At 31.6% G+C, this 27,735-nt stretch overlaps 2 protein-coding genes across 4 annotated transcripts in view; both read right to left on the reverse strand.

The window, feature by feature from the left end:
- Positions 1 to 770: 770 nt before the first annotated feature.
- Positions 771 to 18,220, reverse strand: LOC143068553 (delta(3,5)-Delta(2,4)-dienoyl-CoA isomerase, mitochondrial-like). Of its 2 annotated transcripts, none has more exons than XM_076242705.1 (8): positions 18,084 to 18,220; positions 10,990 to 11,158; positions 9,232 to 9,320; positions 7,356 to 7,474; positions 5,896 to 6,009; positions 2,815 to 2,957; positions 1,941 to 2,091; positions 771 to 1,059 (listed from the first exon to the last, which is right to left on the reverse strand). In XM_076242705.1, exons 1-8 carry the CDS (start codon positions 18,121 to 18,123, stop codon positions 964 to 966), a joined length of 921 nt encoding a protein of 306 aa, XP_076098820.1. In that variant the 5' UTR covers positions 18,124 to 18,220; the 3' UTR covers positions 771 to 963. The 2 variants fall into 2 exon arrangements, with proteins under 2 accessions (XP_076098820.1, XP_076098822.1); XM_076242707.1 differs by having other exon boundaries at positions 18,058 to 18,178.
- A 3,992-nt stretch (positions 18,221 to 22,212) lies between these two features.
- LOC143068554 (spastin-like) overlaps positions 22,213 to 27,735 on the reverse strand; it is a 34,505-nt gene continuing 28,982 nt past the window's right edge. For both annotated transcript variants that reach the window (XM_076242709.1, XM_076242708.1), the window contains one exon: positions 22,213 to 27,460. In XM_076242709.1, the coding sequence (XP_076098824.1) occupies positions 27,338 to 27,460 (123 nt within the window). In that variant the 3' untranslated portion in view covers positions 22,213 to 27,337. The remainder of the gene's footprint in view (positions 27,461 to 27,735) is intronic.

Consider the following 27,735-nt stretch of genomic DNA (forward strand, 5'->3'; position numbering starts at 1 on the left):
GCCCTCTTTGTACATTGTGTCTTTTCGACACCTTGTAATGTATCAAAATATTTTGAACAAGGTTTTTTACATGAATGAAAGAAAAACACCTTTTCTGCATATGACTTGAAAAATGCTTCCTTGTCAATGCCCTGGGACTATTATACTTATAACAGTATATTAGTCCCAGATAGGCCTATATACCTGAATTTACCTGTAAAATGGCGCAAATGAAAAGTTTAATGTTTGGTGCAAATGAAATATGGTTTGTGGCGCAAATAAAGATTTTTTTGGCGCAAATGAAATGCCAAATTTGCGCAAAAGCAAAGCACCACCTGTATGTTCTATTTTAAGACATGGTAGCCATCTTGGTTGATTGGTAGGAACAATGATCACTACTTTAGCTAGATACCATAAGAATAAAACTTTAGCTACATAGCATAAGAACCATTCAAAAGAAATATGGTTGAAATTAGTTAAGTGATTAGGGAAGAAGTTAACAGCCATGACATATTATAATGGACAAAAACAATGGACAGCAATGGCTCACATGGTGACCAATTGTGCCAGGAGAGCTAAGAATCTGTTCACTTTAATCAGTTTTTGCATAAATATAAAGATATAGTATGAAGAACACCTTTTGTTTTGTGCCAGAAACATTTTAATTAAATTAAGAAAAGCTTTTCATTAGACTTCTCTCTGTTAAATTAAAATCTGGTCAATATGTGCAGGTGCAGCTACAGTATGTCTTTCCTCTGAAACTTTTGTCAGAAGAAGGTAAGAAATCAATATACAAACAACTTTTTCTTGATTATATTATTTAAGTATAAATGTTAAATAAATCATCATGAAATTTACAAGTACATAGTAATTCAATAATTATCACATTTTATTTCATTATATCCAGAACTAAGTCTGATCCTCTATATGTTCTGTATATAGTCCACTTTCGCACATATTCAAAATAGATTGTCTATAATTAACTTATAGTTTTGAAAATTTTGGTTCTTTCTTTTGCATCATTGCTTCTGCAGATTTCATTACATCTTCACTCTGTAGCATTGCTTGGTTCCATAAAGCCTAAAACAAAAATGTTACATTAGATTATATAACTTATATATATATAATATATCAAAAAGAGTGTGTCTATAGTACACTGGTATCCCACTCATACTACCATTTTATATGTTTAGTGGACCAGAAAAATTGGGGTCAACACTGTAATTTCACATTAAAACTAGAAAGATCATATCACAGGGAACATATGAACTAAGTTTCAAGTTGATTGGATATGGACTTCATCAAAAACTACTTTGACCTAAAACTTTAACCTAAAGCAGGACAAAAAGACATACAGATGGACGGTACCGGTAAATTGTTATTGCACCAGCTGATTGGTACATTCAAGGTATATAACTGATCAGTACAGTTTAAATAAAGAATTATTTCAAAATGTGCTACCTGCTTTTTTTTTAACTACTGGTAGCAGTTATTAAACAGCGTGAATCTAATCATCTACTCTTTAATTGGCTATTCATTTAATTAGTATTAATGCTTTATATTTATGGTTTCCAGAAGAAGAAAAAAAATGTTTTAAATTGAGTGGACACAATTATGTAAACACATGTAGTTTTTGTTTTGTTTTGTTTATATAGAGTGCTAGTGAGATCCAACTAACAAATTTCTATAAGCATTTGTCTTGTTGAAAACAATTCCTTCTAAAAATATTCTATTGGTTCTTTTCCAACTCATTAATTCAAATCAAAATTATGTAATTTTTGGAAACACATCAAATATGCCTTCTTTTGACCTAAAATCTATATGAATATTCTTAATGTTTGAAAAGTTGTGTAACACTTATAAACTTAAGCCAGTTTTTAGCACAATTTCAGCATGTTCACAAGTCCAGCAGGTATAAAAGTAACCTCGCACCATCAATAAATAATTTGTGAGCAACTTACTATATGAGCAAGTCCTTCAGGAACAGAATGGTCTCTGGAATAGACCATACTAACTTTGGTCCCTTGTACTGCCACTGGACTTTTACTAGCAATCAATGATGCTAGTTCTATAGCAGCATTAATCATAGCAGCTTTGTCAGGAAAAATACGACTGCAAAGGAAAGAATACATTTTTTTAATTATTCATTAGCTGACATATGTGTATTTACATGTTTTATAACTCAGTTTTTCATATTTGTTTTACTCAGTTTTTCCTATCTGTTTTACTTCAGTTTTTCCTATTTGTGTTAATACTTAAATGATGTTTTTGATAAACAAAAGAAAAAGAAAATGCTTAAATGTTATCTTGTATGTAAAACAGAGGGAGAAGTACATGATCAACTGCATGCAAATGAGACCCATGAATGCTAATATAAAAGTTTACCAAACATCAATTATTTTTCAAAAGTTCTTGTACTTATAATTCTGAAATTAACTTAACAGAAAACTAAAAATTTGGTATTGATGGCATTGGCAGTAGTACAATTAATTGATCCATGTATCACTATGGGGATAATTGTAGGGAAAAAGATAACTAAAAACTGTATTTCAATCATTATTGATGTAAGCTATCAGATAAACCTCATTCAGCAAAAGATTTTATTTTACTAAGTAAGAATACTGTGGATTCATTATAATTTGGAGAATACCAATTTTCAAGGATTTCGTGGGAACAAGTGAACCATGAAATTAAATGCTCAACAAATTTCTAAAGACTTCTGCAAAACCATGAACTTGAATACCCACAAACATGTAAGCCTTTCATTTATCAGTAAAAAACAGAAAAAGTCACAAAAATAACAAATCCACAGTGGATAATTGTAGACAGTTTTACCTGACAAAACCAATGTCTTTTGCCTCATCACTATGGAATTTTCTAGCAGTATAACATAATTCTCTTGCCAAGCTATCATTTCCAACTATCTTAGGTAACCTCTGTAATGTTCCAACATCTGCTGTCAATCCTACATCTATCTCCTGCATTTATAAAAAATAACTTAGTTAAGGCTTACTAAAGTTAGAGAATGGAAACAAACAAGAGTGCACACGATGAAATGTCTCGCCTTCTATACTAATCATTGATATTATGTTGATCAGGCCTGGGGTAATGGTAATTTGTAATTGTAATGCATTGTAATATTACATTTTTTGGATGTAATGCAAAGTAATTTGTAATGCACATTTTCTGGATTACAATTACATGTAATGTAATGATTACTTTAGTTAAAAATTGATGTAATGCCTCCATTACAGTACATTACTTTTCATTACAAATTGGTAAAATAGATAAAATTGAAGAATATTATATGATAAAAATAAAATATTAACAAAACAAAAGAAAGTATGGAATAAAATTTTTGTCACAGTTAATTACTGTATTAAATAAATTACATCAATCTTTAAAACACACATTTAGGTAATAAATATAAAATGGTAAACATTATCAAGTCTTGATTTTGGTTTCTGATATTTGTTTAAAATGATATTAGGAATATTTTGGTGTTTGGTGGTTTGGTGTTCAATGAAAAATCTTATAAAAATTTATCAAACAAAACTATATAGATGAATGGAAAAAATATGAAGATGAAATTTTCATAATTCTATACACACCTTACATGTATTTCAGTGAAAGATTGAATATGTCAAACAACATTTTTAAACCAAACTGTGGTTTGGGTCCTGTCTGTGTTGTTATTTCACCTAATTAATATCAAAATGTTTTTATTGCAATCAAATCTTCTCAACTTATGTTTGTCCTCACAGAGCCCTTAAGCATTTCAAAAGATAATCCTTTAATGACACATTTATTATATTCCTTTGAAATCCCTTAATGATGTCTTAATGATTAAGTGATCAATGTAAGAAACAAAATTATATGATAATTTATTTATTTTTTACCACCACCTAATTAATAAGAATCTTAAAAGTGACTTTTCCAGTTTCATGCCTCCTACTTCTCCATCAATGAGTATAGACACAGGTATGGTGCAGTACATGATGTTGACATCTACTTGTCTGAGCCATGTGAAGAAATTTCAATCAATGCACTGGAATGATGGAAGTCAAATTCAGTGTGCCTTTCTTCTTTGGCTAATACAGCTATCAAGTATTTAGCCATTTCACACACATCAGCTGCTGTAGAAAGGCTTTTTAGTATTGCCAGAAAGGTGTACAGAACTGATCTTAATGACATCACTTTTGAACCTCTTATGATAATAAAGTTCAATGGACATATTGATTAACCAGTATTTGAAGTCTATGTCACTAACACTGTATATATATTTACATATACCCCTGTAATATTTATCAATTTCTTATAATCTGTTTTTTGAAATGTTTTTAGTTTTTATATTGAAAAAGTAATGTGTAATGTAATGCATTACACAGGCAAAGTAATTGTAATGTAATGCATTACATGTGAGAAAAAATGTAATTGTAATTGTAATGGAAGAATCACAAAGTAATTGTAATGTAATGCATTACATTGCAATGTAATGGCCCCAGGCCTGAATTGTTGATAGTCCTAAGTATAAAGCTTAGTTTTATTACAACTGTCTCATAAACTTAACATTAACCAAGATAACTAAACAAAGACCAATGAACCTTGAAAATGAGGTCAAGGTCAGATGAACCATGCCAGGCAGACATGTACAGCTAACAATGCTTCTATACAACATATATAGTTGACCCATTACTTAGAGTTTAAGAAAAATAGACCACAACACAAAAACTTAACACTGTCCAATGAACCGTGAAAATGAGGTCACCGTCAAATAAAACCTGCGCGACTGACATAAAGATCATAAAATATTTCCATACACCAAATATAGTTGACCTATGGCATACAGTATTAGATAAAAAGACCAAAACTCAAAAACTTAACTTTGACCACTGAACCATGAAAATGAGGTCAAGGTCAGATGACATCTGCCCGCTAGACATGAACACCTTACCATCATTCCATACAACAAATATAGTAGACCTTTTGCATATAGTATGAGAAAAACAGACCAAAACACAAAAATTTAACTATAATCACTGAACCATGAAAATGAGGTCAAGGTCAGATGACACCTGCCAGTTGGACATGTACACCTTACAGTCCTTCCATACACCGAATATACTAGCCCTATTGCTTATAGTATCTGAGATATGGACTTGACCACCAAAACTTAACCTTGTTCACTGATCCATGAAATGAGGTCGAGGTCAAGTGAAAACTGTCTGACAGACATGAGGACCATGCAAGGTACACACATACCAAATATAGTTATCCTATTACTTAAAATAAGAGAGAATTCAACATTACAAAAAATTTGAACTTTTTTTTCAAGTGGTCACTGAACCATGAAAATGAGGTCAAGGACATTGGACATGTGACTGATGGAAACTTCATAACATGAAACATCTGTATACAAAGTATGAAGCATCCAGGTCTTCCACCTACTGAAATATAAAGCTTTTAAGAAGTGAGCTAACACCGCCGCCGCCGTAGCCGCCGCCGGATCACTATCCCTATGTCGAGCTTTCTGCAACAAAAGTTGCAGGCTCGACAAAAATCAGATCTTTTTTTCTATTTGTAAAGGGGCATAACTCTGGAATGGTCACAACATTCGAACTTGATCTGTATTTTGTGGTAAAAAGCATTTTGTATAGGTTTCATAGCATTTGGTTTGGGCAAACTAAAGTAAGAGGACGGAAACTAACTTTGGGATGTATGTACCGATATACAAAAAAACTTAACATCCCCTGCAACAGTGAGGGCATAAAAAAATCGGTATTTATCGTTCTTATTAAAATTCACATTCTAAATTCTGGGACAGAAAATGTGTATACAGCAAATCATCATGTTTTCATATGTATCTTTTGTTCAGCAACCATATCAATAAATATGTGTAAAGAACTTTGAATTTACCTTAATTTGAAACCATGCATCCTGTGTACAGTATCTGATGTCACAAGCAGACGTAAGGTCTACACCTCCACCAATACAACCACCATGTACTGCAGCAATCACTGGTTTTGGACACTAAAATACATAATGATATTCATCTCAGCATTTTTATTATAATTTGTCATATTTCCTTAGTTAGTGTCATATATTAAGTTGCATGTCTATAGGTTACAGAATCAAAAGAAGACTGTAAAAAGTCAATTACACATGAAATGGATGATGTGACCACATGGACCAATTCTTACAGCATGCTAACATGCATTTGCATATCATATGATATCAAATAAAACGGAAGAGGAGCAATTACTTTCTGCAGTTGGTTTGAAAAAAATATGCCTGTATTCCAACATATCTCCTTCAACCTTGTATATATTTTTAGATAAACTACCGTGAAAGTACTTTTATTCGTGGGGAACCAATTTTCGTGGTTTTCGTGGATGACTTTATCCACAAATTTAAGTGTCCAACGAAATAAAACATGCATTATCCAAATCAAGACATGGAAAGTTCCTATCGGTAGATTTGACTACTGATATGATCTACAGAATATATTGAATAACGTCAAATCTGAGAATACTTTAACAACAGTCACAGAACTACAACCGCATGCAGGATTATACCCATTTAATCTTTAATGAACTTGTTATTTGGATGGAGGAGAGTTGTCTCATTGGAACTCACACCACATCTTCCTATATATCTATTAACTGTACAACTTTTGATCTTTTAATTCTCATAAAAAAGATATTTTTGATTGATGAAAGTCAGATTTCCGGTATTTATATTCTAGTATGTTAAAGTGTTCATTTTATATCCTCATAGTTTTCGTACATATGGGAAATAATAATTTCATGGTGGCTTGATTTTGATAAGAATTATTTGACAATTCAAGATACGTTTATAGCATTTGTTTATATTACTGTTTTCTTTAGGTGACATGTTTATGGCCTAATTAACACCTTTGATGGTCTTTAATCTGTTGATTACTTTATCATGAATTAATTAGTGTAATCACTACGATTTACTGGGTCCAATGTTTACTTTGCAATTTCCTTCAATCAAGACTACTTGTGACCTTCATTTCTAAAGGCTTTAATTTTTTTTAACTTTTTTTTTTTTTTGGGAACTAAAATCCACGAATTTAAAAACCCACGAACATGTAAATATTGATAAAATCACGAAAATTGATACCCAGGAATCAAAGTACTTTCACAGTAATTCAAGAATTCAAACGTAGAAAAATATTCTAAGCTTGATCAAACAAACCATCTATAGCAAATACACACATACATTTTACAGATTTCATGTACAATTTTCTATATGATATCGAAGTTACCAATTTTAGGTGAGAGTTATGTTTAAATACAAACCCATTCTTTCTTCAAACATTTTTAAGTGAATTTTGCATGTGTTTTACAGACCTTTTCTATGGATGTAAAAGATTCTTGATATTCTTCAATTTTTGGTCTTATTTTAAAGCAATTTCTTGCTACATCTTTCCCTGTTGGCATAACATCACCCATATCCATCAAATCCAATCCTAAACAATAAAGGAAACATTCTTTTATATACAATGTATTATATATATACATGCTTTTTTAGCTCACCTGGCCCGTCGTCTGTCGTCCATTGTCGTTAACTTTTACAAAAATCTTCTCCTCTGAAACTATTTGGCCAAATTAAACCAAACTTGACCACAATCATCATTGGGGTATCTAGTTTAAAAAATGTGTCCGGTGACCCGGCCAACCAACCAAGATGGCCGCCATGGCTAAAAATAGAACATGGGGGGAAAATGCAGTTTTTGGCTTATAACTCAAAAACCAAAGCATTTAGAGCAAATCTGACATGGGGTAAAATTGTTTATCAGGTCAAGATCTATCTGCCCTGAAATTTTCAGATGAATCGGACAACCCGTTGTTGACCCCTTTAGGAGTTATTTCCTTTTATAGTCAATTTTTAACCATTTTTCGTAAATCTTAGTTATCTTTTACAAAAATCTTCTCCTCTGGAACTACTGGGCCAAATTAATCCAAACTTGGTCACAATCATCTTTGGGGTATCTAGTTTAAAAAATGTGTCCGGTGACCCGCCCATCAAATCAAGATGGTCACCACAGCTAAAAATAGAACATAGGGGTAAAATGCAGTTTTTGGCTTATAACTCAAAAACCAATGCTTTAAGAGCAAATCTGACAGAGGTGAAAATGTTTATTAGGTCAAGATCTATCTGCCCTGAAATTTTCAGATGAATCGGACAACCCGTTGTTGGGTTGCTGCCCCTGAATCGGTAATTTTAAGGAAATTTTGCTGTTTTTGGTTATTATCTTGAATAGTATTATAGATAGAGATAAACTGCAAACAGCAATAATGTTCAGCAAAGTAAAATTTACAAATAAGTCAACATGACCAAAATGGTCAATTGACCCCCTAAGGAGTTATTGTCCTTATAGTCAATTTTTAACAATTTTCATAAAATTTGTAAATTTTTATTAACAATAACACTGAAACTACTGGGCCAAGTTCATTATAGATAGAGATAATTGTAAGCAGCAAGACTGTTTAGTAAAGTAAGATGTGCAAACACATCACAATCACCAAAACACAATTTTGTCATGAATCCCTCTGCTTCCTTTGTTTAATATTCACATAGACCAAGGTGAGCGACACAGGCTCTTTAGAGCCTCTAGTTTTAAGTATAGCACTGATGAAGGGATTTGTTGTGCCACAGTATTTGCATATATATACTGTGGATTCATTATTATTTTCATTAGATACACATTTTCATAGATTTTTATGGGTACAGGTGAATCATGAATTTAAATGTTTGATGAACAGCAAGTTTTCAATGTTCATGATGTTGTTGTATGTAGACTTTGGCAAATCAAAATATCCAGGAAAAGTTGTACCCACAAAAATAAATGAATTGGCAGAATAAGATTAATTCACCTCATTCATGTAGTTCTATCTTCTATCAGTATCTTTATACAGAACTTTATACACAAATGTCTATGAATTTCATTATTTACATAAATTGAATTCTTACTTAAACATTTTATCATATCAACTAAAGCAGAGGATTGCTTAATCAACTAAAATGATAAACCAAACAGTGTTTTAACATACAAAAGGCAGTTTAGGGAGATGTCAGTGGAACCTGACCCAATGTTTTGAATCTACAAATATGGTGCAACGCATAGACTTTTTTCATGTCTTTCCCCAAACATTGCCTAGTTACAGGACCTTCCCCATTTTCAAAAATCCTGGATCTGCATCTGTTTTTATACATTTTTCTCACCTGCTGTAAATAATCTCCCTGCTCCAGACACTATTATCACTCTGTAGTTCTTATCTGTTGCTAATTTTTGGAAGCATTCTCTGCATTCTCTACAAAGATCAAGAAGATTTATCTTCAGCAAGTGTATTTTAGGAATTAAGGTTTGAATTTCAACATTTTTATCTGTTACAAGGGGCAATAACTCTTGTAAACTAACATAATGACTAAAATAGTTATATATATATAAAAGATGTGATGGCAAGTATAACTTATATATTCATGAACTGTTAAAGTTATTCATTAACCAAAACTGTATGAAAAGTAACTTGCATAAAAAATTGCTATACAATTTATCATGGACAATGATGGAAGCCAGATATAACATGTATAATGTTATGATTCATTTACATAAAAATTAAACCACAGAACACCAATTCTTTCATTGTTTGGAATGGTTGTGTTTTTCTAACATGTAGTTTTAATTGTAGCCATCTGATGAGTTAAGCCTTTTTCAACTGATTTTTATAGTTTCTTCTTATGTTGTACTGTTATACCACTGCCCCAGGTTAGGGGAGGATTGAGAATCTGCTAACATGTTACCCCCCCCTTTCTGGGCCCCTCCCCCCACACACACATGCTGTCTGTATGTATGAGCCTGTAATTCAGTGGTTGTCCATTGTTGATGTGTTACATATTTGTTTTTCATTCATTTTTTGTACATAAATTAGGCTGTTACTTTTTATCATTTGAATGTTTAAAACATTTTTAACCCACACATTCTGAAATGTTCTGTATGTATGTATGTGCCTGTCCCAATGCAAGTCATTTGAATTGTTTTACATTTGTCATTTCAGTTACATTCTCCCTCACTATGTTCGTCCGAATATAAAGTAATTATATTCTATGGCCTTAACAAAGAACAAACGACATAATGTAGATGTGCTACTCGCTATAACCTTTAATTCTATATAATACATCAATGTATGTATCAAATACAAACAGAATAACAATAATATCATAATTCCAATTACAAATTCACATTTAATCATCCGTGATTACACGTGTCTTCTTTAGGCTATAGCGAGAGTTGATGGTCAGAAAGGTGACCGCACAGGTTTTAAGTGTGAACAAATGGTCACGTCATGAATATTCATGAACGTACGACGAACTAAATTTTATTGCCTGTTATAGCTTACTGTGCAGTATGAGCTTTGTTGAAGGCTGTACAGTGACCTATAGTTTTCTATAATTTCTGTGGAATTTGGTCTCTTGTGTAGAGTTGTCTCATTGGCAATCTTACCACATATTTTTTTTTAAAAACGAGGACTAGAGAAGACATTATTAATAAACATAATAACTGAAAAAATCACAAACATTTCTATCATGTTTTACAGTTTATACTGAAGGTATTTATATTTAATTCTTTTGAAATGTGATCAACAAACTTAGTGGTATATAGTTCACCAATGCATTTTTAATGATTCTGATAAAAGGAATTTGATGTAAAATGTATCAAACAGTAAAGGAGTCTCACATGCAGCTTGATATATAGTTTCTGAATATAATCGAACACAAATTCCATACACAGCCTTTATGTGTTATGTGTACAAATAAAAATATTTGGTTTACAAAAAAAAATACAATTAAGTTGATGAGTGATGAATCTTAAAAATTAAATGCATCCAACATTAAGTAGGCTCAGATTAAGATGATAGTTTTTGTTTCATCAAAAAAAGTACAATGAATCATATGCATGCATAGACTTAATCATACAATTACCTCCAAAATGCAATATTCATAGCATTAAGCCTGTCTGGTCTGTTAAGTTCGACATGAGCAACATCCTCTCTTGGGGAAGAAACCTTTAATGTTTCAAAATCATAACTAGTTTCACCAGACATCTTTCTTACAGCAAGACAGGTCAGTGATGCATTTCTATCAAGAGAATCTGTCAAAACAAAATTCAAAATGTGTGTACTACATACTGGTATATGTTAGATCCCTGTGCACATATTAAATGAAATGTCAAACTAAAAATGCAAGCAATTAAATATTACAAATACCAATTTGGCCACACCAATTTGATTCCTTGTTCGACGGACCCGCCCGCACCTATTTTTTTCAAAACAGAATTTTTTTATTTTTTTATATTCCCGCTTCCCGCATCCGGAAATGTAATCATGTCTATTTCCCGCACCGTTTTTTTTGTAAATATTATAAAAAGATATCAACATTGGTTTCTTTCCCCCCTTACTTATATTCCCTATCAAAACATGTTCGTTGTTAAAATAAAGTACAAAGAACTTCTGAAGGATTTGCCTTCAACTGCAATTATATTGTATGCTGGTAAAACAAAACTATCTATAGCCGCTGCATGTTTATGCACCTGTCCTGATTGATTCAGGGGCCTGTCGTTCAGCAGTTATCGTTTGTTGATGTTGTTCATTGGTATTTTCCCGTTTGGATATATAAATTAGATCGTTGGTTTTCCTGTTCGAATTGTGTACGCTAATAATTTTGGGATCCTTTATAGCTTGCTGTTTGGTCTTTATCAAAGCCCTGTGTAAAAGGCCGTACTTTGACCTGTGTTTGTTATTGTCAGATTGAGAACAACCCTCCCTCAGACAAGGGGTCATTTTACTGATGTAGAAAAGAAAATAGAAATACCAAGGATTTGTATAGTTCTTCTATAAAACCTTTGAAAACTTAAAATTTGGTACTCAAAAAGAGGAGAGTTACATCATATTTTAAACAACTTTTTCTAAAAGAGGGGTCCACTTATTTTGAATAATATTAAACTGTTAAAGTAAATGTGTTAATTTAACATGGTTATAGTCCAGGAATATTACAAAATTCTTGGACATGTTTTGACCATTTAATACTAGATAGATATATAGTTCTTTTAGAAAATATGAGCCCTTTTGTACAAACAAATATATTATAACTTATATTGATCCCTCATAAAACATGTAAAAGGGATATTTATAACATTAAGGGGTTGCCCCCAAACTGATTATGACTTGGATTGAGAATTGTCTCATTGTCAGTCACACATACATAAACCAGATTAAATTATTTCTTGGTGAACAGGGAAAAAATACTTCAGAAATTAAAGAAATGTCAAAGTACAAGTTATAAATCAAGTTTTATTATTGTCAAAACCTACTATTTTATGTTTACAAAAAAAAAATATAATCGCTCGCCTTTACTTTTCAAGCTTCGCCTCAAAAATTTGCAAATTAAATATTTTTTTATTAAAATTTTCAAATCGCTCGCTCGCCCCATATTTTGGAGTCCAAAAATCCGTAGAACAAGAAATTAATTTGGTGTGGCCTTTATTATGTTTATCATGTATTCAGGATTTTCACTTTGACTCTTTTTGGTAAATTCCGGAAATTACAACTTTTGAAGTGGCTAGTGCCATTTGATTCTAGTTTATATGCAATTTACATGAACAATGATGAAGTACAAATTTATATTTTTATAGTATACACTTTGTCTTTAAAATTGTATCATTTTAACATTTGTAACTGTGTTCAGAATGTGTTCAGGATAAAGTTTATTTAAATATTGTCATTTTCTGGTATGTTGACAATGGTTGATGGAGTTATAAACACTAGTATTAGTAAAAGTAGAGCTTTCTCTGATCTGGGGTTCAAAACTTACAATAACATATAAGTATATTAGTACATGTATCAACTTTAAACATGTTAAACATACCAGTTTGATACTTAAACCTTCCATTTTTTAGAAATCTCTCTAATGATCGATTGTTTTGGAGAGCTATGAATTTCTGTTCCTTGAAAAAAAAATGTTTTGAAAGACACTAATTCTTCTCTGTGTAATTTGATTAATTGGATATTTGGTACTAATATTATAAGAGGAAATATTAATACTGTGGAAGTAGTCCAAGTCAAAAAATTAAATAAGGACATAAGAGCTACAATTCAGCAGCTACCTGGGATGGAGCATCTCAAAGAGTTACACTTACCAAACTTTATTTTTAACCAAAGAAAAACTGACCCAGATTCTTTTTACACCTTCTGCAGGAATGAAAAAAAATGTCAATCAAAATCAAAAAAGATTTCATCTTTCTGAAAGTTAAAACACTAAAGTAAATGCATATCATTTGTACATGTATCAAGAGGACATGGTGAATGCTAGTCCAAATAATTACGAGATCTCGAAAGGCTATTAAATTTCTTTTCATTGATGCCTTACATCGACAGGAAGGTGTCTAAAGCAAAAATTTAAAATAGCCTTTCATGACGTCAAAATTATTTCGACTAGGTGAATGCCTGCAGGCCTTAAAACTTTTAAACGGCACAGGTTAGTCTGTACTCATAGTATTTATTGAGTTGTAAATATAGCAATTTTGTGTTCATTTGTTCAGGGGCGGATCCAAGACCTTGATGTCTGGGGGGGCACCATGCACAATTTTTTCCCCCAGAGATATATATATATATGCGAGTGTGAGTGGGTATTATGTTTGTTTTGTTTGTTTATTTTTGTTTTGGAAGGGGGGGGGGGTGTTCAGAGTCATCGTTTCTATATTTCTATATGTTTTATTTTTTTTACTTTTTCACTTTATACTTTATTTTCCTGCCAATTGATCTTTATTATAATCGATCTTAACATGCATCAAATATTTGTCACTGGATATTTAACAACCCGTACATTTACAGGAAATGTTATTGTGAGTACTGTATTTTATACCCAAAAATAGACGTATACCAACATTATCGACATTGAACATATATTTGTACCTATTCTTCAAATACACAGATCAGACGTTTCACCTGGTAATCAATTAAGATCGGTATTGTATTATAAACCAATACAAATTTGTACCATTCCAATAAACATGTAAATGTATTTTACATAAAAGCTTTTGAATAGAGTACACACAGGTGTCAATATTTACACACCCAACGATAAGTTGCCATAAATCACGCATGTGGACGCTGGTATTAATTAACGGCCAGTTTAAGAAGTCTAATCAAGCTGTGACAATTTCCGCACTAGATAAGAAGTTTCAGTCGAAATAAAATCATGTTAGAAAAAAATTTTGGTGACCTGAACTGGGGGGGCACATGCCCCCTGTGCCCCCCCGGTAAATCCGCCACTGTTGTTATAGGGAACCTTAAACAGAAAACTTCTAAGAGGGTGTTAAAGGGGGGTGCTTGCACGAAAGAAACTTGAAATAAGCATTGATAAGACATAATTTCACATTGAACGTGAAATAATTTCTGTAATAAACGTTGCACGAAAAATAAATACTTTAATTTGAACCTTTTGTGACTGAGTCACTGCCTTCTTGTATATATTAACTCTTTGTTTTACTTGATATTCCCGATTTAGTATACACATTTATGATATAATTGGTTTACGGGTTTAACATGTTTAAAAAAGTATTTCTTGACGATCCCTGCCTCGTGTTTGAATTTTATTTAAAAAATACCGTGCACGCAAAATAAGACTTTGAAAATCACGATGCACGTAAAATCAAATAAGCAGAACACGTTGAACGAGCCACCCGTCTTGCAATACTGAACGTCAAATAAAAAAGTAAAAACATGTTGAACGTGAAATAAAAAACGGCGATCATGTTACACGAAAATAACCCTTTACCACCCTCTTCTAAAGTCAAGATAATTTTTGCAGAAGTTGCCAGAACCTGTAATGGGCTATTCCAGAAATAATCCATACCCCCCCTATAGAAGGTTTAGGATTTCCAGAAAAAAAATCTGTAAAAATCTCAGATTTTCCAGAAAATATTCTTTTAGTGGGCAATAATTTCCAGAATATTTTAAAAATTCTAAAAAATATTCCAGGAAAAAAATGAGAATAATACTAAAAGTTCCAAGAAAATATCCTGTGGAAATAAATATTTCCAGGCAAATTTAACTTCCAAAAGAGAATTTCCAGGCAAATTTAACTTCCAGCAGAAAATTTCCAACTAAATAATTTTCATGAAACATATAAGTTTTAATATTGTTTATATTGATTATCATGATTATTGTGTCATACATGTAGATGATAAGATGAAAGTGGCATTCATTCAGTGTATGCATATATGGCAGCTGTATGCTTACTTGTATTTGTTTAAATGTCTTTGTGATCAAGTTCATCCATTTCAATTGATAATTTATAGTCATGATAGTTGGTCTTTTTATATTGTAATGTTACATTACAGTCTCCAGTCAGGGTGAAGATTGGCTCCTCATGCTCCTGTTATATTATGTTTGAAATGATGCATTTTTCGTATGTACCTGTCCTAAATCAGATGCCATTGTTAAGTGGTTGTCATTTGTTAGTGTAGTAACTTGTTCATAGGTGTTTCTGGTTTCTGTTTTTTTTATTTGACAGTTGGTTTTTCAGTTATTTTTGGGGCCCTTTATAACTTGTTGTTTGGTGTGAGCCAAGGCTCCATGTTTTTGACCTATACATACCTGTCAACCTGTGACGATGAAAATGCAGGTTATGACCTGCATTGAAGAATCAAATCTCAGGTCATAATGCGTACGAACTTTTTCAAGCTGAATTTCAGTATTTATGGTACATTTTCTTATAATGTATATCAAAGATACCAAAACATCAATGCATGTTCACTTGGTTAAGTCATTTTAAATATTTATTATTATTTCATTACACTTTTAAAGATTTTTATTAACTTGTGTATCACAGTCTTATGTCCTTTACTTTTTGTCATCATCTAGAATTTATTTTTCAAATGTAATCTTAAAATGAGACTACTAGCCTTTAAACATACCATGTAGAGGTATTACATGTATGAACATTCATCCCTCATTTGACATGGAAATTAGACTATGATAAAATATAGTAATACAGTTAAAGGAAGTATAAATGTAAAAAATAATTTTCAACTTTTTTTTAAAAATTGTATAAAGGTATAGAAATAATGAAAAGTTATTTTTCAATATGTATTTGAATTTTATATTATTATGATTTAATCTTTTTCACCCATAAAACGTAAATATAAGGAATAATTTTGAATGGTGACAAATAAGGGGAAGTAACTCTTAGTTGAAATATCTTTGTAAAACAACAGGGCAATTTATTTACGACCTAAAGCTAAGGTAATTGGTGTTAATCAACAGTGTGTTTGACACCAAAGCTGTCAAGTGAAGCCATGCACTTAATGGGTCACTTAATTTGACAGTTTACATAGCTAGATGAACTGCATGTTCATGGAAGAATTACGAATTTGCCGGTATTTCAAAGGAATATTACTTATGTCATGAAAATCAATCTCAAGGCTAAGAAATACGGGTGAAATCGGGTCATTTTCGGAATTTCCGGGTTATTTCAATGACCCGGCGGGTGATCCGGGTGATCGCTCAGAATTGTGAAAATCTCGGGTCACACCCGCAGAATCCGGGTCAGTTGACAGGTATGCCTATAATTGTTAACTTTTTATGCGCTGTGATTTGGGTTGAGAGTTGTCTCATTGGTACTCTTACCACATCTTCTTGTTTATATCAACTCATTCATGACATTGTTTTAAAGTTATAGGGATTGACTTAAAAGATCATAAGAGCTTGTGTTTTTGTATGCTTACATCATCTTTAACATTGATTATTAATGATTATTTATCATCTTTAACAGTCAATAAACCTTATTGCTATTTGAGAATGCAACACCTGACCTGGCAAAAATTAGTAACAAGCTGTCTGCTGATGTTTTGATCAGTTTACAAATTGTTACTACAACATTTACAAGGGAATTCATCAATTCAAAAAAAGTATTGGATTCACATAAGAAAGAAATCATCAAGTTTGATATATTTTTCTAAACATATTTTGAAAATCAATTCTTAAACATGATGGTTCTCAATTCAGATATTTGAAATGCAAATTTATATACATGTAAACTTGACTTCATAAAAGAAAAAGAAAACTTTTCCAAGAATGAAACAAAGCCTTTTAAAAATTGAAAAGGTATTTACAACTCAAAACAATTCCATTATGACCAAATGTTTTACAGTGGCTTAAAATAAGGAGAGATAATTTTTTCTTCTTATAGTTTTATTGTGACTTCACTATCATATTTATAACAATGATTCAAACCATAATTGGTGCCAATAATAACATTGAACTTATCATTTTCTAATATCTATTGTTAGGAAAAAAACCTATCTGATATGATTTTCAAGCTGTATACATGTTAAACACCAGATTTTGAGTTTCTTCAGAAAAATAGCCAGAACATTAACCAATTAACAGCTTCTTGACAAATCATTAATTTCAAACACTTGTTTATTTGTCATCACTGCATGAAATCTTCTGATTACCACAATATCTTAGATGACTGACCAGAAATTACCACATGTGTACCATATAGTGTAAAAATATTGTTCCACATAAATACATTGATATCAAAATCAGCTAGTGGCAAAATCTTCTGAGGTTTGAATTTTATAAGCTACAGACATCCCCCCCCTTTTTTTTCCTTTTTTTTCCCCCAAAATATTTGTGTTTAGTATGTATTTTATCTTTATATCTATATTATAGAATGTTCAATATAAATTTGAATAAGAAATGACTGATTTCTAAAAAAAAAATGTATACTTGAATGAAATTTGAGAAGTTATCAAATTTATTGTTCTCATATCACAGTCACACTTTGAAAATGTTTTCTCCAAAAATAAATGGTGTCAAAAATTCAACACAAGTCTTTAAACAATTCTAAAGTAGTTCACAATTCATTACAAATGTGTCTCTAATCTCAAATGTACGTTGATAGTGGGTCTTCCAATGCAATGGATAGAAACAAGTGCCTGTGCCAATGATTTACATTGTTAAAGTAAAATCTTTTTCTCCCTACTCTGTCCGAATGTATTTTCTACGTACAATTCAGTATTTTTCTCGTTATATTCCTTATTCCATGCATTTAGATAAAAGGGGTAAAGTCCAAGTTTGCTGTCAGTTTCTGTTGCAGTTGAATCTGTTCCTGTGATAATTTCCTTAACCAAATTAGTTATGAACGAATACGGTAAACCAGTCAAAATATAAACTTCTCTTCATACTCGTACGTGAACCGTAAAATTTCCGGATTTTATTCTACAACGTTATGGTCAATATTTTATGCTTATTAAAGTATCGGTCTATCTATTTAAATTTTCATGATAAGTATTTTTTTTATTTATTGAAAATTGACAAAAGAGGCCAATACAGAAACTCAAACTGGCCCTGTGGGTCAAAATAGCTAAAAACAGATAAAAATCACCAACCAGGGGAAATAACTCATAAAAAATTCAGCAATTTGAGTTATTTGTAGGTGTAATTGTGCTTTATAATCTTTACATTTTTTCACTATCTCTTATTGTTTCTTGATTAAAAAATAAATAAATTAGGGAGCTACCATTTTATTTTTATGGGGGTAGGGGCTAGGATGAAAAATTTTGTCCTGCCTTTTTATATTTCACTTTTTTCAGTCCTGTCTTTTTATTTTTCACTGTTAGGTCCTGCCCTATTTTTATTAGTTTATTCAGATACATATAATACATATAATTGTATTATATGTCTCTGGTTTATTCTGATTTTTTTTTCAAAAATTCAATGACTTTGAAAAAGAGTTTATTACAGCTCTTTTCATAATGTTAGCAAACCAAAGGTTTGGTAAACTTGCTATTTTTGCTTTGTTTGTATAAATATTTGCTCAAGCATTGTAATTAAGATTGACATCTGCAAACAATATAAGTAGTGGAGCTAAACCTGTGGATAGGTAAATTTGATTATTTGATAATGAAATATAATGTAAACAAATTTAAAGCTGCCTTTTTATGTTGTTTTAAGATGTCAATCTTAATTACATCAGTGGCGGATCCAGAAATTTTCATAAGTGGGGGCCCACTGACTGACCTAAGAGGGGCCCGCTCAAGTCAGGCTTCAGTGATTCCCTATATAAGCAACCAATTTTTTTCCCAAAAAGGGGGAGCACGGGCCCCCTGGGCGCCCCCCTAAATCCGCCTCTGTACATTGCTTAATCAAACATTAATACAAACATGGCAAGCAAGACAAACAGACCTTGTTTCGCTAGCATTAAGAAAAGAGCTGTAATTATACATACATGTTGACTTACTTTCTGATCATATTTGCATTATATATACCCATATGTATTTAAAACAAGAGTGCACACACTGAAATGTCTCGCCTTCTTTACTAATCATTGATATTATGTTGATAGTCCTAAGTATAAAGCGTTATTACAACTGTCACATAAACTTAACATTAAACAAGATAGTTAAACAAAGACCAATGAACCATGAAAATGAGGTCAAGGTCAGATGAACCATGCCAGGCAGACATGTACAGCTAACAATGCTTCCATACAACAAATATAGTTGACCTATTACTTATAGTTTAAGAAAAATAGACCAAAACACAAAAACTTAACACTGTCCAATGAACCGTGCAATTGAGGTCATGGTCAAATAAAACCTGCGGGACTGACATATAGATCATAATATATTTCCATACACCAAATATAGTTGACCTTTGGCATATAATATTAGATAAAAAGATCAAAACTTAAAAACTTAACTTTGACCACTGAACCATGAAAATGAGGTCAAAGTCAGATGACATCTGCCCGCTAGACATGTACACCTAACAATCATTCCATACAACAAATATAGTAGACCTATTGCATAAAGTATGAGAAAAACAGACCAAAACACAAAAACTTAACTATAACCACTGAACCATGAAAATGAGGTCAAGGTCAGATGACACCTGCCAGTTGGACATGTACACCTTCCAGTCCTTCCATACACCAAATATACTAGCCCTATTGCTTATAGTATCTGAGATATGGACTTGACCACCAAAACTTAACCTTGTTCACTGATCCATGAAATGAGGTCGAGGTCAAGTGAAAACTGTCTGACGGGCATGAGGACCTTGCAAGGTACGCACATACCAAATATAGTTATCCTATTACTTATAATAAGAGAGAATTCAACGTTACAAAAATTCTGAACTTTTTTTTCAAGTGGTCACTGAACCATGAAAATGAGGTCAAGGACATTGGACCTGTGACTGATGGAAACTTCGTAACATGAGGCATTTATATACAAAATATGAAGCATACAGGTCTTCCACCTTCTAAAATATATAGCTTTTAAGAAGTGAGCTAACATCGCCGCCACCGCCGCCGCCGTAGCCGCCGCCGGATCACTATCCCTATGTCGAGCTTTCTGCAACAAAAGTTGCAGGCTCGACAAAAACCACTACTATATCATAATTAGTTTTCAGTGGCGATCATGAAATTTTTATATGGGGGTCCCACTAACTGCCGTAGAGGGGTACCACCTCCAGTCATGCCTCAGTGATTCCTCATATAATCAACAATTTGCTCGACATTGACTGGATAGGACTGAAAGAATGATTGCTTCACAGTCTATTTTGTTTGAACTATAAAAGGAAGTGATGAATAAAATTGAGAATGGAAATGGGGAATGTGTCAAAGAGACAACAACCCGACCAAATAAAAAACAACAGCAGAGGGTCACCAACAGGTCTTCAATGTAGCGAGAACTTTGGAAGATTTAAATATCAAGTCCGTACTATAGGGTTTTGATTGCATTGTATTTACTCAAAAACAAACTACAAAGTATACATGCACTACAAAAAACACACAAAAAGCAAAGGAACAATTTGTGTGTTGTAAATGTCTTGACTATGCATGAAATGTTTGCCAATGAACGTTAAGCAAACAACAATCAATCAATATTTTCAAGTACCGGTAAAAGCAGCCAAATTTGTTGATGGATAAAATCCTTGGATAACATTTCATAATAGATACGCTTAGGAACATTCAGGTAAAGTTTGGTAACACCATGCTCAGTAGATTCAGATGGAGAAGATTTTTTAAAGGTTTACAATGATAGGACAATCAATGAGACCAAGTGATGGCAAAAGCTCACATAGCCTTTAGTTCAAAATTTGCTAAAAATAAGCATTATCACCACTGTGAATGCCTTGGAGGTCTTGTGGTAGCTTGTATGCCATTAAATGCAGGAGTTCCTAAACTTGATATCTGGCTGAATCAAAGCAAGAACCTTAGAAGATTGATATTTTTCCTTTCCTTCTTAGATTGTATCATGCATTAGTAACGGTAAAGACTGGTCAGCTAAGAATCACAATAATCTGTCCAGGTAGGGAAACATGTCTATCTGTGGATGGTTACTTATGGAGCTGCTGTTCAAATTTTTCTCAATATGTTGATCTATTATATTATTTTCATATCATACCAACATTATATTGAACACAGTTGCAAGATTGCTCTCTTGAAATCAATCATTAATCCATCCTTTATACCTGCCCAGTATCACACACATTACTTTATGTCTGTCAACTAACAGTTTGTATAAAGAGACCAACAAAATATACTATCATCTTTGCTAGTCTGCTCTTAAGTATTATTTTAAACATTTCTTATTTAATTCCCTATCTTTATAGCTTCTTGAAAAGTCTTTGCCTCATGTATACTAATTCCATTTATTTTCACCTGTGTTGCCCAAGATGGAAGCAGATCTCCATCCATCTGTCGATCTGAAAGACATTGGGTAAGAAATGGATGTCAAAATTTTCTTGGCTTCTTTGAAAGGGAATAATTTGATATATATGGTCTGCAGCTTGAAAATGAAGAGTTGTAGAAAGTAAGCAATTTTGACATCTCGCATCCAGCCAATTCCTTTTGTTAATTGATAGTTTTACAAGGCAAATTCTCATCCAAGTTTTCGCTACATTGAAGACCTGTTGGTGACCTTCTGCTGTTGTTTTTTTTTTTTCTATGGTCGGGTTGTTGTCTCTTTGGCACATTCCCCATTTCCATTCTCAATTTTATTTCTTGCCTTTAATGAAAGGAAATGATCAGTTATGCTTCAATATACATGCAACCTCAATTTGTTGCATACAGAGATGCCGGTCCAGACCAGTTATTGGTATATAAATCTCCCATTTAAAAAAAACAACATTTAAAGCATTTGGAACTTATTTATTAATATAAAACATAACTCATTGAATTAAACATCTGATTATGTAACACCAAAGATGAATGAAACTATGAAAAATGTAAATAAACAATAAAGTAGTATCATTGTTGGTATCCATTTTTTATATCTAATTGTGTGATTCAGTAATAATGTCCAGAAAATTAACACGATTACAATTTTTCCCTGATCTTGACTGTATCATATTTGTATATGGAACCTCTTACTCGCAATAAATCAACAATACTATTGAAACTATCAAAAATGTTTTACATAAAATTAAACTATTTTCAAAGTATGGTATGTTTTCATTTTTGATACATGATTTTAACAAAAAAAAAATAATTTCTTTGCTACAACATTAATATGCCATTGTATTTTGTCACTAATTTTCATCATAAATTTAAATAAAACAAACTTCATACAAAAAACGCAGAAAACAAAATTACAAACATTCATTTTGTGTGTAAATAAATTCATTTTTTGCACTAACATATATACCAACAATATTGTACACCAACAGTTACAAAACGTACATTTATTTAGCCAGTCAAATATATTCCAGGTTCAATAAAGTTTTTAAATATTTCAGAAATATATTCCAATTTCTTTGAGTTTTTGTCCTCTTCATAGGCATTCTTCACTTAAAGGTAAATTTAGAAGCACTTCAGACACATGAAATTTATAAAATACGGTTTTGTAATTTTATTCAAACATTTCTTATTATAAAATAATCACAAAACAACATAATGAACCATTCCCATCTAATAAGGAAATTGGGCAGTTTAAAAAATGCCTCATTTTTATTTTAAAGGTTTTGATTTTAAAATATTTGACTATCAAAAGATTTTAGATTGTGGAGCCATTTCTTTTGCATATAATGAAGTGAAAACTTGATACTTGTTCAGTTGTAATGTCTAATTTTTTACCCCTCTCTCAATTCAATTATCTTTTTTTCCCTCCTGTTTCAGACTACATGTTTTCTTTTATTATCTTATCTTGTAGTGCTATCATATTTGCACGTCTGTATTATATATCACACAGAAGTTACAAATTTGTGAAAATATGTTGCTGCGAAATCCACTAAAAAGTGCTAAATGAGAAAAAAAGATTCTGCAAACATAAGTCTGTATACAGTAGACTTACTGCATATTCCATTCCTATTCAATCTGTTAATTTTTACCTATAGTTTGGGATATATCAGTTTTAAGTCATAAAAATTTGTTCTTTAATGAAACTGGAACATTATCTGCATGGAAATTGTCATGATTATAATAACTGACAACTTATCACATCAATTACTGTTAATTCAGAACTTAATGTGAGCATTTCTTATTGTGAATTTGAAACCTTAAATAAAACTGTGACCATACACATTTTGCAGTTTTTGTTAGTTTTATTACTATTTTTTTGTTAGTTTATTTACTCATCCTGTTGCATTTTACACATTATCATAAAAATATCACATTATTTTTTGAATTAACTGCAGCAAAAAATATGAGGTAGTAAGCAAACATATGTAATTTCTATTTCTGAATCTTAAATAACAAAATAGACCATACTTGGTGTCAAATATTGATACCCATAGCAAACTGATATCACAAAAAAAAAATGTTTTAACCTTAAATCATAGAACCAGGTGCTCTGCAGGGCGCAGCTTTATACGACCCCAGAAGTCAAACCCTGAACAGTTGGGGCAAGTATGGACACAACATTCAAGCTTGATACAGCTCTGAATTTGGATTGTGATCAATTTCTTGACTTTATATGAGTTTCTGACACAAAAAAATGTCAAGATCTTACAAATCTATTATGCAATATTGTGCAATTAAAGATTTCTTCTTCAAACTTTTCAAAAATTTGGAATTTGAGAAATTTGGAAAAAAATTTGAAAGCTACAACCACCCCGCTTTGTTTGCAATAAGTCCCAAACCTGACATTTCTTTATACATTATTTACAAGTAGTGAAAGGGAGGTAAATCTGATCATTATATGTTAATTGTTTTTGAATTACCTCCCTTACACTGCTTTTAAATGGTCTTAATTGTCCATTGACCAGAAACACCTAGTTTCCCCCCTTTTTTGCCCCAAATTCCAAAACATTTTGAGCCATGTAGTTATTGTTTGAAAACTACAAACATGCTTATTTTGGACTCCTTTTTGGCCCCTAAATTCCTAAAGTATTTGGACCATAACCCCAAAAATCAATCCGAACCTTTCTTTTGTGATATTGAACCTTCTGGTAAAAATTTACAGAGATCCATGCAAAAAATCTTAAGTTATTGTCCAGAAAACCTAGTTTTTCCCGGTTTTTTTTGCCCTTAACTTCGCCTCTTTTAGCCCCTAATTCCAAAACATTTTGGGCCATAACCCCAAAGTCATTACTAACCATCACTTCATGGTATGGAAACTTGTGGTATAATTTCAGAGAGATTCATACACTTAAACAAAAGTAATTGTTTGAAAAGTACAAAAATGCTTATTTTGGGCCCCTTTTTGGCCCCTTATTCATAAACTATTGGAACCATAACCCCTAAAATCGATCCCAACCTTCCTTGAGCGGTGTTAAACCTTCTGGTAAAAATTTATAGAGATCCATTCACTAAATCTAAAGTTAATATCCGGAAACTAAACACAGACGACGACATGATACCATTCGACGACGCAAATTTTTTTTTGTGGTTGTATAAAAATGTATAAACAAGTATACATAGTATACTTAATAAACATTTTAAAACATACTGAATCAATTATAGAACAAAGCACTAATTTGATCATTCATAACAGAATTTACTTTAACAGACTCATGCATGACTTATTGGGGTCAACTGAGGGGGACATAACTCACTGGTTTGTGTCAGCCATTTTCACTATGTATATATGTTCTTAAATTCTTTATGATTAGATTATTTCAATTCTGAAACTATATTCCTATTATGAAACAGATTTTTGATTTAAAAAGTTAGCAGGTTATTTTTCGCAGGGTTTTTATTTTCACGCATAGAACAAAATCGCCCAAATAAATTCTGCCAATTTTAAAATGTACATGCAAAGGTTTCAATAAAAGCTTTTAATCTGCCAAAATAATTTTCACCAAATTTTTTCATATACCTTATTCAATGCCAATAGCGAATATAACCTGCTATATGGTATCTCCCCTTCAATTATAGAGTAATTTAGGGACAAGAAAGGTTAACAGTTAGTCCCATTTCTAAACATTGAATTGATATCACCACAGGAATCATCCAATTATAATCACTGTCATTCTAAAATGAATATATTTGGTGTATTTACTGTCTTCTGATTGGTTAAAAGAATTAGCTTTATTTTCAATGTTATCAATTTTTATGGCGACATGCCCACTCTAACGTGTATTCAATATTTTATAATTTTTTTATAAAATGTCATAGGCGTAAGCTTGACAAATTTTGTTGGAAGCCTCCCAACTTTTATTTTTCAAATTTGTAAGTCTCCCTTTCAAAATGATCATTATGGAAATCTCATGCTTTGGAAAAAATGTCTTCTCTTATAAGCTGGTAGTGGTAATGAATTTAAGCAAAATTTCTTTATGAACCATAACCAAGCTGCCATGTGAATCTGATACAAAATATGTTGTTACATCCATCCAACATAGTATATTCACTTCTATACAAAGTTACAAACAGTTATACATGTATCACATATCCACAAAACAAACATATAAAAAGCATCGCAGAACTTTATGACTAGATTGTCAACATGGGTCTTTTTCGGCGGGGAAAGGGATTGGCAAGTGAGATAATCTACTGTTGTGAAACCTGGCTAAATTAAATCCTGCATATACTTGAAGTTTGGGAAAACTGAACGCTTGGATCAGGACATTCAGCAAATTGTTTGAGCAATGTGTTGAACCAAACACCTGTTAGTGTTAAATACAAGCAAAATCATCTGTCAAAGAGTTGTTCAGTTTGGACAGTTTTAGCTTTAAAAATACTAAAAAAAAACAATTGTATAAAAAGCCCTACTGTGAGATACTATATACAAACTTATAGGCACAGGTTTTTGTATGAATCAATGTTCACATAACTATATAAAAAGGGTTAACAACAGATACTACTGAAGGAAAAAAATGCATTTACATATGTTATAACTAGTCAATAAATTCAAGTGCAAACAGCTATCAAAATTCGAATAACTGAAAAAAGTTCACATTTGTGGATAATAATAACTTAATTCTGATTTCGCATACAAATACAAGCATTCAATGTGAAAATTCAAGCAAAACATTCTTAATGAAATGACTAGAATTAAAACAAATTGCATAGCTTTAAATTATTTTAATGCTTTTATGAATATGAAAAAAAAACATGAGTTGGTACCGGGCATTTCAGTGTGGGAGAAGTGTTAATACATATAGAAGTTTATCTATAGGACAGTTTAATGGGTTTATATTTTGAAAAACAGTATTGCTAACATATTATGCTTTTACAATGATGAACAACAGGTTTTACATTAAAGGTTTGTTACAAACGAGTTTTGCATTTTGTACAGCAATTGAAACTTCCTACAACACTTCCTACAACAGATATTGGATAATTTTAAACAGCAACCTTATTAACAATAATTAATGTTATTAAATGCAATGAGTATACAAAACAATTGCTCAGTATTAACAAGCATGAATGAAAGGTTAAATGACTGGAATGGAATGTAAAGCAAAATATATCTCTCATGAAATGACATTTATTATTCATCTCATTTTTCAAACTTTAAGTTGAATTCTCCAAATTATTTTTATAGGACTACATTACAATCTTGCTGCTTCAAAATTTACATTTAAGTATGCTTTACAAGAATATTCTCATAAATAGTATAAAAAAAGCATTTCGAATAAACATTTTTTAAAAAGAAATTTATACTACCAGGTTAAATGTTGAACTTTATCAAATCAAAATGACTGCTTTAAACAAAAATAATTTCTATTATGTTGAAGAACTGTACATTTTAATTGAACATTAGTAGAAAAAGTTGTGAGCATTTCAGTCTGACTTTCAATCATATTTAGTCGTAATATTTTGAGGAAAAAATCGCTGACAAGATGAGTATAGAAATGATATTTTATAAGTTTTGTCACACTGCTACAGCTCCATAGTCTCTATTCCATTCTTCATATTTCTGTAGCGTTCCCTGAGGTACACTTCTTCTTATTCTTTGTAATGATTGTAAAAAGTCTTCTACACTGATCCCTCTAACCTGAAACAAACATGTAGTATAATAGAAAGTCATAAGTTTCATTCAAATCATTTATATTTCAGGGTGTTGAAGACCTATTGGATGCCTTCGGCTGTTATCTGCTCTTTGGATTGGTTTTTATCTCTTTGACATGTTCCTCATTTCCATTACCAATTTCATTAAATAAAATTCCAGCTGTAACTACTTTTATTATGTAACAACACAGACTGCATGAAGACTTATGATGATAAAAAATACACACAATATTACCACAAAATATTGAAGTCATATAATGT

This window comes from Mytilus galloprovincialis, chromosome 3 (genome assembly GCF_965363235.1).
Source record: "Mytilus galloprovincialis chromosome 3, xbMytGall1.hap1.1, whole genome shotgun sequence".
NCBI lineage: Eukaryota > Metazoa > Mollusca > Bivalvia > Mytilida > Mytilidae > Mytilus > Mytilus galloprovincialis.